Source organism: Myxocyprinus asiaticus, chromosome 37 (assembly GCF_019703515.2).
Source record: "Myxocyprinus asiaticus isolate MX2 ecotype Aquarium Trade chromosome 37, UBuf_Myxa_2, whole genome shotgun sequence".
In the NCBI taxonomy this organism is placed as follows: Eukaryota; Metazoa; Chordata; class Actinopteri; order Cypriniformes; family Catostomidae; genus Myxocyprinus; species Myxocyprinus asiaticus.
This window is the reverse complement of record NC_059380.1, coordinates 38,062,439-38,081,721: the sequence shown is the minus strand read 5'-3', so window position 1 is coordinate 38,081,721 and position 19,283 is coordinate 38,062,439. Positions and strand designations below refer to the sequence as shown.

Here is a 19,283-nt window from a genome sequence, read left to right as displayed (position 1 = left end):
CTGACTGGTCCGTTATGGCATTCTGTGGTCAAATATTTTGAATAATTACAGCTTAAATGTATAATTCATTCTTTTGTATCACTCCATGGCCTCTTTTTTTGTCAAATAATAAAAAATATTTCAACAAAACAATATTTCATGTCTTTTTAGTGATTTAGTTGGAAAGTAGTCCTGCATTAAGTGGAATAATGACTGGCTGACTGTACATTATCACTTATTTATTATTAATAGTAACAATAATAAATGTATAGAGGATGTCTCATACAAGATTGTAACTCAGAGTGCTAATGTTTAATTAAATAAATGAGAAAATATTAAAAAAAAATTATTACAATGAATTACAAATAACACTGTCATTTACTTCAGAACATGCGTACGTTCTTGTATGACTACTAGCCTAATACTTTGACTTGTAATAGCTGAAATTGTTTAATTTTAATCAAAACCCATAATAAAGCTTCAAAGTCAAACTCTTCCCTTCACTGGTCTTTTATATGTGAGTTATAGCGCCCCCTATAGATCCCCTACGTCACCTATATTCCGCTGCGAGTACTTGATTTCCTTAGAGACTGTTGCTAACAACTGTGTCCAAAAGAAAGCGGGGGAGGAAATAAAACAGCCATCAGAAAAGTGATGAGAGGTGTTTAAGGTAATATAATGTTTATGGTTATTATTTACCTGACCATATTTCACTGTCATGAGAGGCGGAGATTTAATTAAAACGAATTAAACTAATAAAACAAAACTTTATGTAAGTAGAAACTAATTTGCACCTTTTAAAGCTAAGGCTTGATAAGTGTTCTCTGGACTGTCCATGATGATTATTTATAAAAATAAAAAAAATAAATAAATAAATAACAAATTAAAAAACAACAACAACAAAAAAACAAAAAAAAAACAACGCAGTTTTAATATATTATAATAATAAAAAATAAAAATAAAAACTGTGGTGGTATAATGCTGTCTGATAAAGGTATATCACGGTACTGAATAATATTCATATAGGCCTACTGTGGTATTTACATGGTAAGAAAGACACACTAAAGAATTAAATGGTTCATGTCCCAAAAACATGGTGATAATAGTACTTATTTCTTAGTCAACACAACAGTTTAAACAGAAATCAAATAATATTAGTCACTCACAACAGAAGGCCAATACATTTGTGCAGTTATGTTGATTTCACGCGACTTCTTGACGAATGAATCGTTACAACAGAAGTGCGCATGTCTACTTGAGGACCCCTTCATTGGTGTTGAAAATGTAACCCTTCAGTTGCCGAAAGTCTCGCGAGAGTTGCATGCAACGTTCACACAGTGATTATTGTGTTTATTTGGAGTCTAACAGAAACCCTACATCTACCCCTACCCCTAAACCCAAAGGCTAAAGTATACTTAGGTTGTCTGCATTGCTCATATTTACACGCACAGTATGCGTGATGCAAATTTCATCATCAGCACAGTCTGTGCAGACTGTCCGTGTGCAGCTCCAATTTTCTCGCTAAGGCCCGGGTATACTTTGTTTTTGACCACGTTGCCTTTCAAAGTATACTTTTCTGACAGCGAGTGAAAAAAACGCATTTGACGCATGCCCACTACAACTCCTTAGTGATATTTTCCGTGCAGGTTATGCTAATTACAAAATTTGCTTCACTGGGTACTGTGGACAAACGAAGTATACTTTGGCCTACAATCCTCGTCTGTGCACTTCGTCGGCGCTTGCACCTGCCGTTGACTGTAATAAAAAAGTATTGAAAAGCAGTCATAGTGCGCAAGCATTGAACGCGTTCGTATTCACTTGCGTATACTTGAGTGTAAGCTTGTGTACTGAGTATGCTTTGAAAGGCAACATGGTCAACAAGGTTTAATCCGATCCGGAACACACAAAAACTAAGTATTCCCGGGTCTTTACCATAATCCTACCCCTAAATCTAACCCTAACCTTAGTAACAGCGAATGAGACTCTCGTGAGACTTTGGCTGCCGGAGGGTTACCTTCTAGACTCAGGACACCTGTTGCAGTCATTACCGAGGCAGATCAAATGATTTTATAAAATCAATTAACCTTACAATTAATATACATTCCCTGATACAACTAAAATATGTAAAATTAGGATTAAAATTACAGGTAATGTATTAAGGATATATTAATTTATATTACAACTTGGGCTGTTATTTACATATACACTCAAAAATAAATGTAGGCTATTTTTGTAAGATTTATGCATTAGAATTTCATAACATATATATAAAACTTAAAATATTAAGGCTATTTTATTTACTTAAAGATAAATATAACATTTTATGAAACTGACATATAAATCTTAAAATTATTTTTGGAGTGTAGGCCAAAGGATACAAGCTACAGTAGCCTATACCACCCTTAACTAATAGGTTACTGGGGGGGGGGAAATGCCTTCAAAGTTCACTGTTTGCATCTTAGGATGCTCTAAAATATGACAAAAATGACTGCCATTATACAAAGTAAAATATCAAATGCAAAAGAAAATGTTTTATCAGTTGCTGATAATTATCTCTTATACTGTATAAGGCCTCAATGTTTTCATCTGTATTTGCAGTTTCCCTAGTGTTCAGTAACTGTAGTCTTTATCATCATCATCATTATGACTCGAAGAAGATCAGCAGTCAGCATCCTCTCTGACAGCATTGACATGGACTTTGATGGAATTGGTATGCATATGATACAGACTAATTAATAAAGGAACTCTTACTGAACAGATATATGTTCTTATGTTGCCAGCAATATCTGTCTGGTCTGTGTTTGTGTACTTCAGCTGAGACAGAGATCGGAAAGCTGCAGCGACAGTTTCGTATCACAGAAGGAGATCGGCAGGCCTACAGCATTCAGTCACAAGAAATTATCCGCAAACAGCGGTCAGTTCCGAAACGAATGCCTAAAACTAGACACACCCGTAGGCACTCTATCTATCTGTCTGTCTTAGTTTGTTTTCTCTTATATGTGTACATACCTGCAGGCAGGAGATTTCTAAGCTGCGTGAGGAGCAGGAGGAGTTGTTGAGATCTCTGCGTGTGGTGGAGTGCCAAGCATGCAAACAGAGCGACAGTCAGGATGCCCAGAGTCTGCGATTGCTCCTGAACCAGCGAGATGATCTAGACAAGCAACTGGAGAGAAAGAGACAGACCCAGGCAGAGCTGGAACAGGTGGTGCGTATTATCCTCTAACTCACAAATCATATTCATTGACTCCATCTTAAAGGGACTGCATGTGTGCATTGTGTCTTCAGATCCTGAGTGTGGAGAAAAAGTTGGCGGAGCTTAGGAGAGGAGAGATCACAGTTTCTCACAGCCATATGTCTCAGACCCGTCACACTCAGAAAGTCACAAGCACACTGGAAAACAAACTGGACCGGGTAAATGACAAAACAAAAATTGATGCATGCATTTTTAGGTGTTAGCTGTCCTTAAATGTGGGTTGTGATAAATATTTGTACATTTGTAAAATAAAATTTCACAAGAAAATCTTGGAATTAGAGCAACATTAAAGGGACAGTTCACTAAATATAATTTTTTTTTTTTTCTAATTTACACACCCTCATGTCGTTCCAAACTTATATGACTTTCTTCTGCGGAACACAAAAATAAATGTTTAAATGTATTTTAGAGGTCGACCGATAGTGGATTTTGCCGATAGGATAACTAAGGTGGTGGGAAAGACCGATAACCGATTAATCGGGTGATAGTTTTTAAAATAGATTTTTAGAATGTAAAAAAAAAAAAAAAAAAAATTATTTCCTTACTATGACGGGCACAGACAAAGAGTTCTCAATTATAAAATCTCAGATGCAGTTTATTGTTCAATCAAAATCACAAAAATGACCACAAAAACAAAAAAAGGTTTGGGGGCCTGGGTAGCTCAGTGGTAAAAGATGCTGTCTACCACCCCTGGAGTTCGCTATTTCGCTAGTCGTGGCAACGTGCTCAACCAGCCACGTGATAAGATGCTGGCGGTCTCAGACACGGAGGCAGCTGAGATTCGTCCTCCGCCACCCAGATTGAGGCGAATCACTACGCGACCACAAGGACTTGAAAGTGCATTGGGAATTGGGCATTCCAAATTGTGTGAAAAAGAGGAAAAATCCACACAAAAAAAAAAAAAAGATTTGGTGCATAATGAGGGACTTTTAAATATAAACAAGTACGACATACAACGGGGACTCTTATTTTGAAATGAAGAAATGCTAAAAAGAACTATCGGCACAGATTTTTGCCGATAACGATAGTTCCAAAAAGCAACTATCAGCACCGATTAATCTGTAAAACCGATATATCGGTCTACCACAAATGTATTTCTCGGTCTGTCTTTTCAATACAATGGTAGTGAATAGTGACTCACTCTTGAGCTTAAAAAGGACCCAAAAGTATCTTAAAAGTAGTGCATGTGACTTGCGCATCATATTCCAAGTCTTCTGAAGGCATACGATTTGATTTAGGTGAAGCCAATTTTCAATGAAACTCTTGACATCTGTTGCATATTCATGAGCACTATGAGAGAAGCTCGTTCACAGTTGCATACAGGTTCACGTGATAACTTGCGTTGTTTTCAGACTGATCTCAAAATGAAATCGGAATCAGAAGGTTGACTTTTCTTTAGCTTAAATGGGTTTGTGGTTACCGAAATGCGAAACACTGCCCCCAGTGGCCAAAGCGGTAAGTGTTGTTGGGTTTATTGGCTTGTGTGTGCTCTATTTTCCAGGTGAAATGTCCAGGGAGGAGCGTCAAAAGCCAGTTTTGAAACGAGTTGTTTTCGGCTGTACAGACTATAGGAATGCATCATTTATAAACTGTACCCCCCAATCCAAATCTTAAATCTAAACCTAACAATTAGTGGAGTAAAAATGTAATGTTAGAGGGAAAATGCAACCTCTGAATCGCACTCGTCACTGATTATGCAAATGTGAGTACTGCTTGGTTTCAACATGGGATTTGAACCCAGGTCTCCCACATTGATGACACAAGGCACTTCTTGTCACACCATGGTAGGATAAACAAACCAGAGCCAGTGCAAAAATGTCTCATAGGAGATGCCGTTTTTTAACTTGGCCAATCCGAGGGGTACTGGAACTCTCGGAAACAACATGCCAACTTCCTGTGTGATCATGTTGTTGTTTATAGCTATGTTTTTATCATACGTGTTTGGAGGGTGAGTAAACTATGACAGAATTTACATTTTTGGTGTAGTATTAATTTAAAAGGTTTGGCTTTACATTGCAGTGATTTAGCAACCAACACCAAATATAATGCATAATGCCACAAGACTATCATAATCTCAGTTCATCAGGTAATTTCACTCTTAATTCTTTCCCTCTTTGTCCCGCAGGCTCTTGTTTGTTTTAACAAACAGCTGACAAAGAACAGCCAGCTTAGAGAAGAGATTGAGACACTTTGCATGGAGCGCATCCAATTCCAGCAGCTGCGTTGCAAACTGGAGAAGGTCGGGCAGATCTGGGGTTTGATATAGCAAGCATTTGAAGGAAACTGGCTGAACACGTTAACACAGGTGCTGTTATGTTTCTTTCAGGTGTTGCAGGATATCCGCAGGGATATTGGTGAGGTTATTAACATGTCAACCTCAGCTTATGATGCAAGGTGAGAGATATACTTGCTTTACTAATATAATGAATAAATCATGCATTTAATACAACATGAAACGAGATTCATGCAACACATTTAACCTCATTAATGTGGCATATTCCCTAGTTAAATAGAATTTGGTTAGTTGACAAATAACATTTATCTTTTTTGTTTTGCATCAAGAATAATGTGTGTATAGGAGGTCGGGGTATCTCAGCGAGTATTGACGCTGACTACCACCCCTGGAGTCGCGAGTTTGAATCCAGGGCATGCTGAGTGACTCCAGTCAGGTCTCCTTAGCAACCAAATTGGCCCGGTTGGAGGGTAGAGTCACATGGGGTAACCTCCTCGCTGTCGCGATTAGTGGTTCTCGCTCTCAGTGGGGCACGTGGTAAGTTGTGCATGGATTGCAGAGAGTAGCATGAGCCTCCACATGCTGTGAGTCTCCGCAGTGTCATGCACAACGAGCCACGTGATGAGATGCGCGGACTGACTGTCTCAGAAGCAGAGGCAACTGAGATTTGTCCTCCGCCACCCAGATAGAGGTGAGTAACCGTGCCACCACAAGGACCTACTAAGTAGTGGGAACTGGGCATTCCAAATTGGGAGAAAAGGGGATAAAAATAAATAAATAAATAAATAAATTAAAAGAATAATGTGTGTATAAGAGAAAGTGTATATGGGTCAATGAAGTGACGCTCAATTTATTAAAAAATACAGTAACTTGAAAACATGTCAGGAATTTCTAAGTGGTGTAATTATCCAGAGACAGCTGATATTAAAAACTGAAATTCTTGAAAAATTTCTCCTTAAAAGTGCATCGTCTTGCGCTTTGCGCCACTTCATTAACATACAATACACCCACAGTTTGCACGCATACACCCACAGATAGTGCAAGCACTCCCACCCACGCCCACTTGTGCTTTGTGCTGGCGCAAAAATTGCGCTTAGAATTAGAACTTTCACAAAAATTGGATAAGATGTAGCACACAGTCATTGCGCATTGCGCTGTGCCTAGCACGGTAACGAAAATAAAGCCTCCAGTGATGAATCACATTCAGTTGCACAAAAAGATCTAAGACATTTATAATGAAACTAAATTTAGTCAATTTTCATTTCATATTGTTTGTAACTGAGAATTTCATTGTTTTACAGAGTACAAATTGCTCTGTATTTTTTTGGACTGGTTGCAGTCATAATTTTTACTTTGAAGACAGTTCTAATTCTATGGTGTGTGTGTTTGTGTGAGTGTGTTCTAGATTGGAGGCTCAGACTAAAATGAGCATGATGAAAGAGAAGGCAGTGAAGGATCTTGCACAGTACACAGCTGAAATGAAGGAGCTGGAGAGAGTTATCGCCCATGAAAGTAAACTCAAAAAGTTCATGACCACCAAGAGTAATGAGAGAAGTGTCCTGGAAGATGGACAGGAAATAAGCCACAGACATGGTGAGAATGAGCCAGAAGAAGGGAGAGAGAAAGAGAAACAAAGGAATAATGTCAGCCAAGAATTATATCCGGGAGTTGTTTTAAGAGTTGCTGTTGTGCAGTTAGTTGAAATGACTTGTCAACCTTAAGTCAACATGAAATCAAAATTGTCCCTGTTTACTTTATTATTTCACAGTTTTCGTCTGCGCACGTTATTCCAAATAAAATAAAAAAGTTTGTCTGTAATCTTTTATCAAAATTGTATAACTTGCTCCTCCTCCAAAATTGCTGAAGTCAGCAATCCCCTCCTGTCCAATCGCTTGTCTCAATTCTGTAACACCCACATTTCACAATCCAATCAATTCTCAATATACGTAGAGTCCCTTCTACATTTTTTCTGTTGAATAGCTTGTAAGTATCATTGCAATCACACTAAACAAGTAAAATGGGGTTTTAATGGTATTTCATGTTAACTGTAAGATTGGTTCTCAAGCCATTTGTTCTAAAAATAAAAATACATCACAGTTGATTAATAGAGTGCAACAGTGCCCGCCCACTTTTTCAGCCATCTTGGTTCTGGAAGTATTTTTCCTGTTCATTTCTTCCATATGAATTTCATAAAATTCTTCACAAAAGAGTTCTAAGCCATGAAGCAAACCAACCAGCTCTGAGGTGAATCACAACATTACAAACATTGTTTTGATGCAAAAAAATATATTTGAAAATTGATGTGACAAAATGAAAAAGGTACTGTATACTTAAAGTCTTTAATGAACTACAATCCCATGAAGCATTGCGAATGACATAATCGTATTAAAAACGATATATAAAGCTATTGATTTAAAGTTGATTATAAGTGTAGAAACAATATATTTTGATTTAATTTGCAAAATAGTTTTTTTTTTTTTAAAAAGTAGTTTGAGAGTGTATGGAGACCAACTTGGTTGTGTTATTCACAGTGTGTCATGGGAGTGGGCGGTCGCTGCATAGCTCTTTTGCTGCAATTTTTATTTTTTTTTATTTTTCTTTTTCTCCCAATTTGGAATGTCCAATTCCCAATGTGCTTTTAAGTCCTTGTGGTCACATAGTGATTTGCCTCAGTCCAGGTGGCGGAGGACAAATCCCAGTTGTGTCCGTGTCTGAGACTGCCAACCCATGCATCTTATCATGTGGCTTGTTGAGGGTATTGCCATGGAGACATAGCGCGTGCGGAGGCTTCATGCCATCCACCACGGCAACCACGCTCAACTCACCACGTGCCCCACCGAGAACGAACCACATTATAGCGACCACGAGGATGTCACCCATGTGACTCTACCCTCCCTAGCAACTGGGCCAATTTGGTTGCTTAGGAGACCTGGCTGGAGTCACTCAGCATGCCCTGGATCCGAACTTGTGACTCCAGGGTTAGTAGCCAGTGTATTTTACCATTGAGCTACCCAGGCCCCCTTTTGCCACACTTTGTTTGCTGGGATTCTCTGATTGGTGGATCTTTTCTCATCAGCATCATGGGTAGTGTAGTTCTTCACCATGATTTTGCTATTAAACACTTTTTTTTATTTTTTTATTTTTTATTCAAGTTGAAATAAAACAGAATGAAGGTTTTAACAGAAGCATATGCCATCAATTAACAACCTCTGAGCTCACGGTAGGTCTGTTTTAAAGGTTTATCAGTTATTGTTAAAAATCAATTCACCTATGGAGAAAATGAATGGGATTTTTACCTCCAGAACCAGACTGTTGCACTCTATTGATTGAAAATAAATCCAACTGATTTTATGTCTGAAATGTTAATATAATGTTTTTATGGTGATGATGATGACAGAGATGAAGGAGCAAAGGAAGGCAGATTCTGGTGTGGAGGCAATGGACACTCTGGAGGAGGTGTTCCAGCAGATCCAGAGAGTGACTAGAGAAGATGATTTAGAGATGTTGGTGACAAAATTCATTCGGGGTGAGCTCTCTCTATAATTTTGTATGATTTATGCAGAGATTGGGATAAGCTTTTCTTTGGAATTTCATTAAAACATGTATGTTTAGTTTGGGAAAGCGAGATCATTTTATATAATTTATTTAATTGTTTTTTTTTTTTTTTTACTTTGGCTGATTAAAGCACTAGTGGTGTCATGCCATTCTTTTATATCTCAGTTTTCTGCTCATAAATAATATGGTAGATATACTTTCATTGGTTGGTCAATGTGTGAATCACCAGTATAATGCGTCATTTCTTGGTGTCACTAGTTCATTTTGTCAGTCATTTCTAGAATTATTTATATTTCTGGATTATGATTAGTACTAGTAGCCCAGTTTTTGTGACTGGCGGATAAAGTTTAGATCAGATATGAAATGTTATGATATGTCTGATTATGTTTTGATTTTTGTCTAGTTGAGGACAGAAATTTTGCTCTCTTCAACTATGTCAATGAGCAGAATGCAGAGACTGTTAAACTGAGAGAAGAAATCCAACAGGTGAGTGTATGAATCAAAGAAAGTCTCAAAACACTCACTAACTGGGTTTTCATCCAAGATGCGAATTTCATTTATAGGTGTGTTTTTTTTTTTGTTTTTTTAACTTCAGGCAACTTGTTAAAAAAAGTTTTACTTTGACTTTTTTTTTTATTTGTCTACATATAAAGTAGATTTACGGTAGATTTATGTTATTTTTGTCACTTTTTTCTGAAAGTTATGGATATTCCCGCCGCAGTGTAATTTCCAGCACATTTCCAGTCGTAATTTTTGAAAAATATGTAGAAATCATTTTCACACAATACATATTTAAATGTTTTTTTTTTTTTTTTTTCACTCTTTGTTTAGATTATCATAGTTTTAAACATGTAATAATTTGTATTTAATAATGGATTTTCATAGTTTAATGATGAAAGTCTGGGTCTGGGACAAGGCTAAAACAGTCAAATCTATACAAAAAAAAGAGGCATTTGAAAAGTACCTAAAAGAAATGAGGAAGGCCTGGTAAAACATTTTGAAGTCGTTTTAATGTGGCCTTCATATAACAAAAGGGAAAACGTTAAATATGCTAGTTTTAATAAAAATATGACATGAAAAAAACCTGGGACATGAAATTGCCCGAAGTTGAAGAAACATCCTAATGTGAAAAATCTGAATGTAACTTAATTAAATCTCCACCCATTCTCCATTTAATCTCACTGCTGTCTTGAAGACAACTTTGGTGTCATTGTGATTTTTGTATTATTATTGTTTTTATTTTTTTGGTCTATGGGTGATGCTGTTCTAGATTGGAGAGGAGATGAACCAGTTTCATTCAGAAGGCCTCCAACAGGAACAGAAATATCAGGAGGATTTGAAACGGGTGAAGGATCTACAGAAAGAATGTGAAAAACAGGCTCAACAGTATAAAGCCCAGGCTGATGATATCAGCAAGATCCTTGACCAGATCAAAACAGGTACTAGTCAAATCAACATAACATGCATCAACTTAAGCCCTAGACCAAACATTAACATATTAGCCATAGAAGATGATAACATGCATGAAGTAAACCATTCAATAGTACACCATATTTGCAATTAAATGTTCTGGTGTGATTCAAGGTGTGGACAGTTTGTTTGATAAGCTTGATAGTGACCAAGCGCTGGTGGAAGATCCGGGCTCTCCATCTGGGATAAGAGACAGTAACATCATGACATATCTAAGCCTGGCAGAACAGAGAACCAGTGAACTGCTCACTATTCACGCTTTCATTAACTCCAAGGTAGAGAAAAGACCCATCAGCTTCAGCACATCTTCGCATCATTTATCAAGATTATTTTTCATAAACCAGGGTTCGTAAATATATAAAAACAGTACGAGTGTTAATACAAGGTATAGTTCACTCAAAAATGAAAATTCTGTCATAGTCTACTCACCCTCATGCTGTTCCAAACCCGTGTGACTATCTTGCTTATACGGAACACAAAAGGATCATTTTAATTCATATTCAAGTTCGTCTTTTCAATACAATGGCAGTTGATAGTGCCTCACTTTAAAGCTTAAAAAAGGACCCAAAAGTATCATAAATGTAGTCCAAGTTGCTAATGCATCATATTCCAAGTCTTCTGAAGGCATTTGATAAGTGAACTGTTCCTTTGATTAAAGCAACATGCCTCAAAAGGCCATGCATTGCAGTGGTTTTACATTGGTTAAAAGGTGTTTAAAAGGTGTTGCTAGACAAAACACAAAGCAGAGTGCCTAAAAACCTCTTAAACATAGTAAAATCACTGCAGCAACAGCTTCAAGTGGCTTATTGTTTTTATTAAGCAGCAGTATCAGTATGATTAAAGGCACCAATGTTCTAGAAATAATCATATTTTATTAATGTTCTGTGTTTAAAAAAAAGTTAAGCTTAAGTTACAGCATTTTTGACTTGTTCCTCGTTTATTTACTGTAAAAACATAAATAAAAAAAAAGCAGCAGCAATTGCGGTTATAGAAGTAAGTCACTTGCGGTGGAAGTGAATGGGGCCAGTCCACATCCACAAACGTTAAGATAAACACCGTTTCAAAAGTAAAGCCACAAGATATAAACATTATACATGTTAACAGGATTTTAGTGTGATAAAATTGCTTATCTTATCTGTGTAAAGTTATATCCAATATTACAACTTCGCTGACATGATGACATAACTCAGGTAAATCCTGTTATCTGGTAAATGACGTAACGCTGGTAAATCTCTGGTTTTATCACACTAAAATCATGTTAACACATATAATGTTTATGTCTTGTGGCTATACTTTTGAAACAATTTGTATTTGAGAGTTTATTGACTGGCCCCATTCACTTCCCTTAAAAGTGTCTAATTGTTACCGTGATGTTTACATTTGTTTTTATTTATTTTTTATAAATAAATTTGGGACGAGTCAAAATACTTTCCTGTGGTAATCAATATTATGCCACAAATGCTGTCGATCAAGCATAACTAGTTTCAAACCCTGAACATTCCTTTATAATTATAATCACATTAAACAGTTTATTTTGCAAAGCAATATCATCCATTTGCATAACTGTTTGTTATATTCAGGGTTGGGAGTGTTACTTTTGAAATGTATTCCACTACAGATTACAGAATACATGCTGTAAAATGTAATTTGTAACATATTCCGTTAGATTACTAAAGGTCAGCAACATATTCTAAATACTTTGGATTACTTCTTCAGCACTGGTAGATTTTTTCACTTGTTTTGACTATAAAAATTCTGCCAGTACAGCAAGACAAAATACACATGTTAAAAATACATTCTCTGAAAAACCTAAATATCTTATGCAGTGTTGCTTCTAAAACAAGATAAATCAAACTGATCTTGTTTTAAGGATTTTTAGATATTTTTACAGGAAAACAATAATAAAATTATTATCAAGAATATGATTTTTGCCCTAATATCAAAGGTCTTACTAGAAAAAAGAAATTATGATCCAATGTGAATTTTCTTGATAAAAAAATATGATCGTGCCTGGTAACGTGCATGTAAAATGGCTAGAAATAGCATTTTAGCTTAGCGTAAAGCTGACAATTTACATAAGGTTTATTTCTATTTTTTCTGCTCCAAACTTACTTCAAACTTACTTCTCTGTCTGCTCGTATGAATGTAACACATCATAAGAAAGTGTTTCACCGCTGTTCAAATGCATTTTGGATCACATCATTTATATGTATAAATGTTTTCCATCTGAAAGGACTAAATATTAAATGAAACAAATGACAATAAAATGCAAAGTAATCTCTTCAGTAATCAAAATACTTTTTGAATGTAACTGTATTCCAATTACCAATGATTTAAATTGTAACTGTAGTGGAATACAGTTACTTATATTTTGTATTTATATACGTAATCCCGTTACATGTATTCAGTTACTTACCTCAACTTAAGTTTAGTCAGAGCCGTAGCCTAGCGGGCTGCACTCATGTGGTGCTGATGAATTGCAGGTGACCTGACTTCGAATCCCAACTTGTGAGGTCCTTTCCCAATCCCAAAAAACGTAATTTTAAAATAAATATATACAGGGGTGTAGTTTCCAGGGGGGAGGTAACCCCCCAATAATCAAAACAAGCAAGTACAACCCCCCCAATATTCATACCATGATCAATGGAAACATGTAGATGCTTCACGCTGCAACCCCGCCAATATTCAAGCCAAATCTACGCCCTTGAAAAAATATGTAGTTTTTTTTTTTTTTTATTAGGGTGTAAAATGAAATCAATTTATGTGTGGTCATAGGTGTATATCAGCTATTATATAGGTTAAAAAAAAAACAAATCTGCTATTTTACAGAATTTTATGGAACAATCCATTTTATGGATATGAGGCTTTTCGTGAATTTTAGAATGAGTTCTGGACTCTGAAACGAATTGCATCTCTGTTCTTTTTCTTATTTTGTATTCCTAGTATAAATTGTTGCTATTATATTGATTAGGAAAGACAAAACTAATTCTACACCTTTCTTCCTGTTAAAAGGTGGCTCTGTATGACCCCTGGGCTATAAATAAGTTTGCCCTTTTGACCTGGACTTGGTTTGTTGAGGATTAACGTATGTCAACCAAACACTGCAGATTAGGCTAACGTGTAACTCTCACATGTTGACAGGACCAGGAGAAGAGTTATGACCCGAAAGTAATGGCTCAGTACCTGCTGGGTCAGACCCCAGAGGACCAGAGAAAGATAGTTATCATTCAGCCTCCTGTTGCCAGGTAAGAACAGCCAATCCAAATGAACGAAAATCACAGAAATTATCTGTTCTAGCGTCTCATAGACAGCAGTAATAATTTTCTTTCCCGTGTCAATGCATTTCCTATTTAAACAGGCAAGTGGGGAGGGATATATCAAATAGTTAATACCCTTAAGTTAACATCACATCCCAGCAAAACTAAGATTAAATGTTCTCGTGTCTGTTTGGCAATAAGGGACAATGATGAAGCTGAGGACTCTCCAATCACAGATGAGGAAGATCACCCTTTGAGCGAAACAGTACTCCGTCTGCAGATTAGGCGAGGCATAAGGAACACACTTTAGCTCTTTTCATTGTAATTGACCAATTTAAATATGGTTTTACTACAGTTAAAAGTTGTTTTTGTTGATCTGTCGCAGGTCTTGGGTAAAGATGGGTCTCTGCTTACAGGAGGGGGCAGAGATGTGAAAACCCTAAAAAGCAGCACCATGTCCAGTAGCGGGCAACGTTCACTGGATACTTAAGATATGCTCTTCCCTTCTAATACATTTTTTAAATAGCGGTATATGATATGATATAAGTGCAATATGATCAACAGAATAAAATTATTCTCCACTCAATGCAAACAACTTGATTTATTCTTTGCCTATGTAGATTCTCTGACTTGATCTTTCATCAGTTCTAGTTCTGAAAGCCCTAACATTAATTGAATGCTGATGTTATAACCACAACAAACAGAAGGGGGCAGCATGTATCCACTTTAGCGACTGCATCAGTTCAGAATATGTCTTAATGTATTAATGCAATCATTTTTGCCCAGTACTTCAGTTGTTAGGGTTAGGTTAGGGTTATGGTTAGATTAGGTTAGGGTTAGGTTAGGGTTAACCAGTAACTCGAGGGTTGGGGTTTCACCAGTCAGGCAGTCTGCGATTAAAAATTTTGGCAAAACCATACAGTTTCCAGGAATTGTGTGTATTGTCCAGACATTGGATCATTTTAGCACATCTATTTTGGGGACTGTGTATCTGCTGTATTTTGACCAAAAACATCTATTACTTCAGCAATAAGGCACTCAAAGCTGGGCTATATTGAGAATATGGCATTGTAAAGGGCATTGTTTGGCACCACGCTCAGCAGAGTGGCTATATTTACAATATCGCTCACCCTTCAGTGCCTTATTGCTTTCTTAAAACAATAAAACAGTACTACATATAAAATATTAAGGAAACAAATTTGAATTAAAATGTCATTTTATGAAGCAAATTCACTTAGTGCCATCAGAGACTATTTAGTCAAAGATGGAGCACTTTTATTAAAATTAATGAGAGAAATAGGAACAGCCAACAGATGTAGAAAATTAAGTCACCTTACAGTTAAAAGAGCCAATCACCTTTTAGATACAGACATCGCCTGTCAGTCAACTCAAGAATGCGTATACTGAGCTGAAGAAGCACATTGTGATAGCGTTGTTGTCAGATTTTACTGCTAATTTGAACCGACAAAGTCTACGGTATCTCAGATAACCGCTCTGTACAATTGTGGTGAGAACAATATCATATCAGAATGCTGTTTTGTATTAGGCAGGTGGTTTTAATGTTGTGGCTGATCGGTGTACACATGCACACATTTTACAGATAAAAATATTATCTTTTGCATGTTTGCCATACTGTAACATGGCTCGAAACTGGTGGACGCTCCAATGACATATTTGTAAGAAAAACATAAATCACTAATTTATGATTCCCCTTTACTGAGCCATGTCATGGAACGTATGCTCTCACGCCTGCATCTCTGTTGTCTGGCATGATAGTTGCAATGTCGTTCTTGTCATTATCAGGCATTGTGGACATAGAGGCGGGGGTATGAGTGACCGCAATATAGAAAACAGATGTCCAGTGCGGAAGAACAAGTCAAACGTATGGTTTGGCGACAAGCAACAAACTATAATAAACTGCAAATAAGTCATAAAGACAAAGAAAGAGTGAACAAAACTGGCGCGCTGTTTCTCCCAGATGCAGTCTAAGCACGCTAAATATCTCGAACAAAATTATCCGTTGTTTTAGTGGAGTACCTGTGTTAGTCAGTTTCAGATGTGTGTGCTTGTCATCTTGTCACCCTGCATGTTGAAATTAGACAGACACACTGAGGAAGAGTCGTGAAGTTCTCATACATGGGTATGTAATCGCTTTTTCAAGTTTTCCGATCAGACGGTTATTTCCTTTTAAATCTGCATGTAAGTTTAAACTTTTGTTCGGCGGGTGATTGACAGGTGAGAGGTGGTGCTTTGCTGCCGTCCGGGATGCATCAGGACGGCGTTTTAAAACTCAAATGCAATGTGGTTTTTGTAATCCAATCACAAAATATTTTGCACCCCGTTTACAACTATAAGCGCTGACCATTTGCGATCGGATCAACCAAAACGCGTCTTATTACCAGTTGTAAACGGGGTCTAAAATGACTGCAGCCAGAGCTAGGGAATGCTATAGAACGGCTTCCGGTGGAAATCCCACCCACATTCATTTCCCCAGTAAGACTCCCAGGAAAACATCTTGGTTACGTATGTTAGAACGAGACATTGTGTCATACTGACACATATGGGAAATTCCTTTTCCGACGACCTAGTTGAAACCCTTCTACAATAATGGCAATTCTAAGATTGGCTATGATGTTTAAGCCCCACGAAGCTGTCCGGTATATAAGCAGGTACAGAAACACCATTCCTCCGAATTTTCTGACTGAGGGACAGAGCGCATCGCACATACCTAAAAAAAAAAAACTCTTGAGTCTGTAGTGCAGCCAGTTAACACAATGTCTCGTTCCCTTCATCTCAGGGTTCCCTTACTATTCAGTTCACTCGACATTGTGTCATGCTGACGCATATGGGAAACAGAGTCCCATCACTCCGCACTACATGACATAACCCTCCCAAGAGGGATACTGAAGCATAATACTCGAAAGAACATGACTCCGCAGTCCTGCAGGACAGCGACCGACATGAGTATGCCGCAAGTGAATAACCCTCATGGTGAGCCAGGAGGGGAGCACTTAGTATGGATATATGAAATATAGTCATATTGTATGAATTAACTCCTTCACAAACCCAGTCAGGAAGGAAGTTTTATTTATAATGAAAGTGCTTGTGAAATTACAACAGTCTGAACGCAGGCGGTTGTGTAAAATAACGGGGAGCCCGTACTTAAAAAGGGGGGCATAAGTATATGTTTGGCCAATGAAATAGCAAGCACTCTAGACAGAGAGGATTTGTGAAGAGAGAGATGTTACGTCTAGTTTGTAAAACCTTGCGAATGTATTTGGAGAAGACCAGCCTGCTGCAAAGCATATGTCTTGTTAGGACACACAGTTTGTCCATGCCCATGTAGAGGCCATGCCTCAAGTTGAGTGTGCTTTAACACCAACTGGGCACTTTGCACCCTGCGACTCATAAGCCAGGGCGATCACATCAACGATCATGTGGGAAAGTCTGCTTGGAGATGGACATTCCTTTGGCATGGATAAAACCTTAGGCACATAGCCTTACCTGAGTTTGACAGTGGCTTTTGAAAGACCCGGACCAAACTCCAGACATGAATTGTCAACAGACAGTGCTTGCAAATCACCCACTGTTTTACTGAGGCCAGAACCAGCAGTAATGCAGTCTTAAGGGAAAGCACTCGCAATTCAACAGAGTCCAGAGGCTCGAAGGGGGGCCCCGTGAGCGCTTTTAGGACCAAAGTTAGGTCCCAAGTCGGGACTGTAGCCGGGAAAGGGGGATTTAGTCGCCTCACTCCCCTAAGGATCTTTATGATTAAATCATGTTTGCCTATAGAGGTGCCGGCTTCAGGTGCGTGATACGCAGAGATAGTCGCTACATAGACTTCGAGCGTTGATGGAGTGAGTCCTGCATCCAATCGCTCTTGAAGAAATGTACGAATTTCAGGTACAGGGCAGTTCACTGGGTCTTTGCCGCATGAAATTCACCAATTGGCGAACACATTCCATTTAAGTGCATAGAGGTGTCTCGTGGACTGTGCTCAAGCCTGTGAAATTGTGTTCATCACCGAGTGAGCCAATTCTGGCTCATCCACTGTTCTCCATTCAGAGGCCACATGTGTAGGCTCCACAGCTCTGGCTGGCGATGCCAAATCGTGCCTTGTGTTTGAGAGAGAAGGTCTCTCCTCAGCAGTATTTCCTATTGAGGCCCGTCCAGTATTTCTACCATCTCTGGAACTCAGGACTGATTGGGCCATTTCGGTCAGTGGTGGGACATTTCCAGGGTCTAATAAAGTGCTGATGCACAAGCAACCCTGGAGTAACCATACTTTGCGCTGTAAATTTATTTCCCTGCTAAACATGTATATACCGTATATATACATTTAAATTGAACTTATGCAATTAAACTTTGTAAAAATACTGCATGTTATTGCACCCGTGCTAGTTTTTGATGCTCTTTGCATATGCTGGACAACTGTGTCCCGTAATTATAGAAAATGTGGTATCAAATCATTTACATTTATATTTCTTAGTAGGAAAACAATTTCACTATACACAGAAAAGCACATTATAGTACACAAATAATAAAAAAACATTATTACATAGGCTACTTAATAAATTTACAGTATGCCCACCTCTTCAGACACTCCTACACCACTGTATAAGCCTACACATATTTGACATTTCTGGTTATTATCTTATTATTTTAAGTCTCCGCTCTTAAATATATCAGTTATGGTAGCAATTTGATAGGGATAAAAATGAATCTGAAGCCTTGATGCTAGTCATGCTCCAAATACTCTCCTTTTTTCTATATTCTGCAGTCTGTAAAAACAAACTATAACGGATAAATACATCAAGACGCAACTCAAGATGGAAGTTTAGATGCTTTGAAATTCGACCCCTTTTTAACCCCCTCCTTTTGCGGCAAAATGATTTGTGCACACGGCCCACCGGGTTGCCACGGCAACACTCCCCCACCCCCACCACCCTTTTTTTTCACAGCCGCAGCTCATTTCCTCATACTTATGACAACGGCTCCATCTCGCCCACTCTCTAGGACCACCTTCACTGAAAAGCAAGGAGCCAATCATAGTTCACGCTGCTACAAAGGAAACAAACACTGACTACTACAACTTAGCTTCTTACTATCACTGATGAGACATCCTTTCTCTAATCTTTCACTTTTAAGGTCCTTCCGCTCTGTTTTTCTGTCTCTTTTTTGCTCTGTTTTTGATTGTTTTAAAAACTTGAAATCAGTCCTATGTTTAGACATTCAAATTTGTATTATTGTGTGGTGACAGTGGCGAGTTACAGTGGCCAAGCACTTCTCACAATGACTTCAGAAAATGTAAAAATCGTGTGTAAACTCATGCCACTTAATGGCATGTATTAATGGATTCATTTTCATTCTGTTTTGATAGTTCTCCACATCAGAACTTAGTGCACTTTTATGGACACACACTGTGCAAGTCGCACCAATCAATCACTCTTATCTTAGCCACCCAAACTGTCTCATATCCTGTTCATTATTCTCTGTCCGTCTTTACAGCTTGCTCTCCAGACTTGCTAAACACATC

The 19,283-nt window shown here is 37.8% G+C and overlaps 1 protein-coding gene across 1 annotated transcript; it reads left to right on the top strand.

Annotated features, from left to right (window-relative positions):
* Window positions 1-599: 599 nt before the first annotated feature.
* On the top strand, window positions 600-14,313 carry LOC127427879 (coiled-coil domain-containing protein 63-like). Its single transcript, XM_051675768.1, has 15 exons — window positions 600-649; window positions 2,578-2,689; window positions 2,794-2,893; window positions 2,995-3,184; window positions 3,265-3,390; window positions 5,358-5,471; window positions 5,559-5,626; window positions 6,871-7,058; window positions 8,863-8,991; window positions 9,424-9,506; window positions 10,291-10,459; window positions 10,605-10,765; window positions 13,632-13,735; window positions 13,949-14,032; window positions 14,133-14,313. The coding sequence occupies exons 2-15, from the start codon at window positions 2,623-2,625 to the stop codon at window positions 14,179-14,181; spliced, it is 1,632 nt and encodes a 543-aa protein (XP_051531728.1). The 5' UTR covers window positions 600-649; window positions 2,578-2,622; the 3' UTR covers window positions 14,182-14,313.
* Window positions 14,314-19,283: the final 4,970 nt, after the last annotated feature.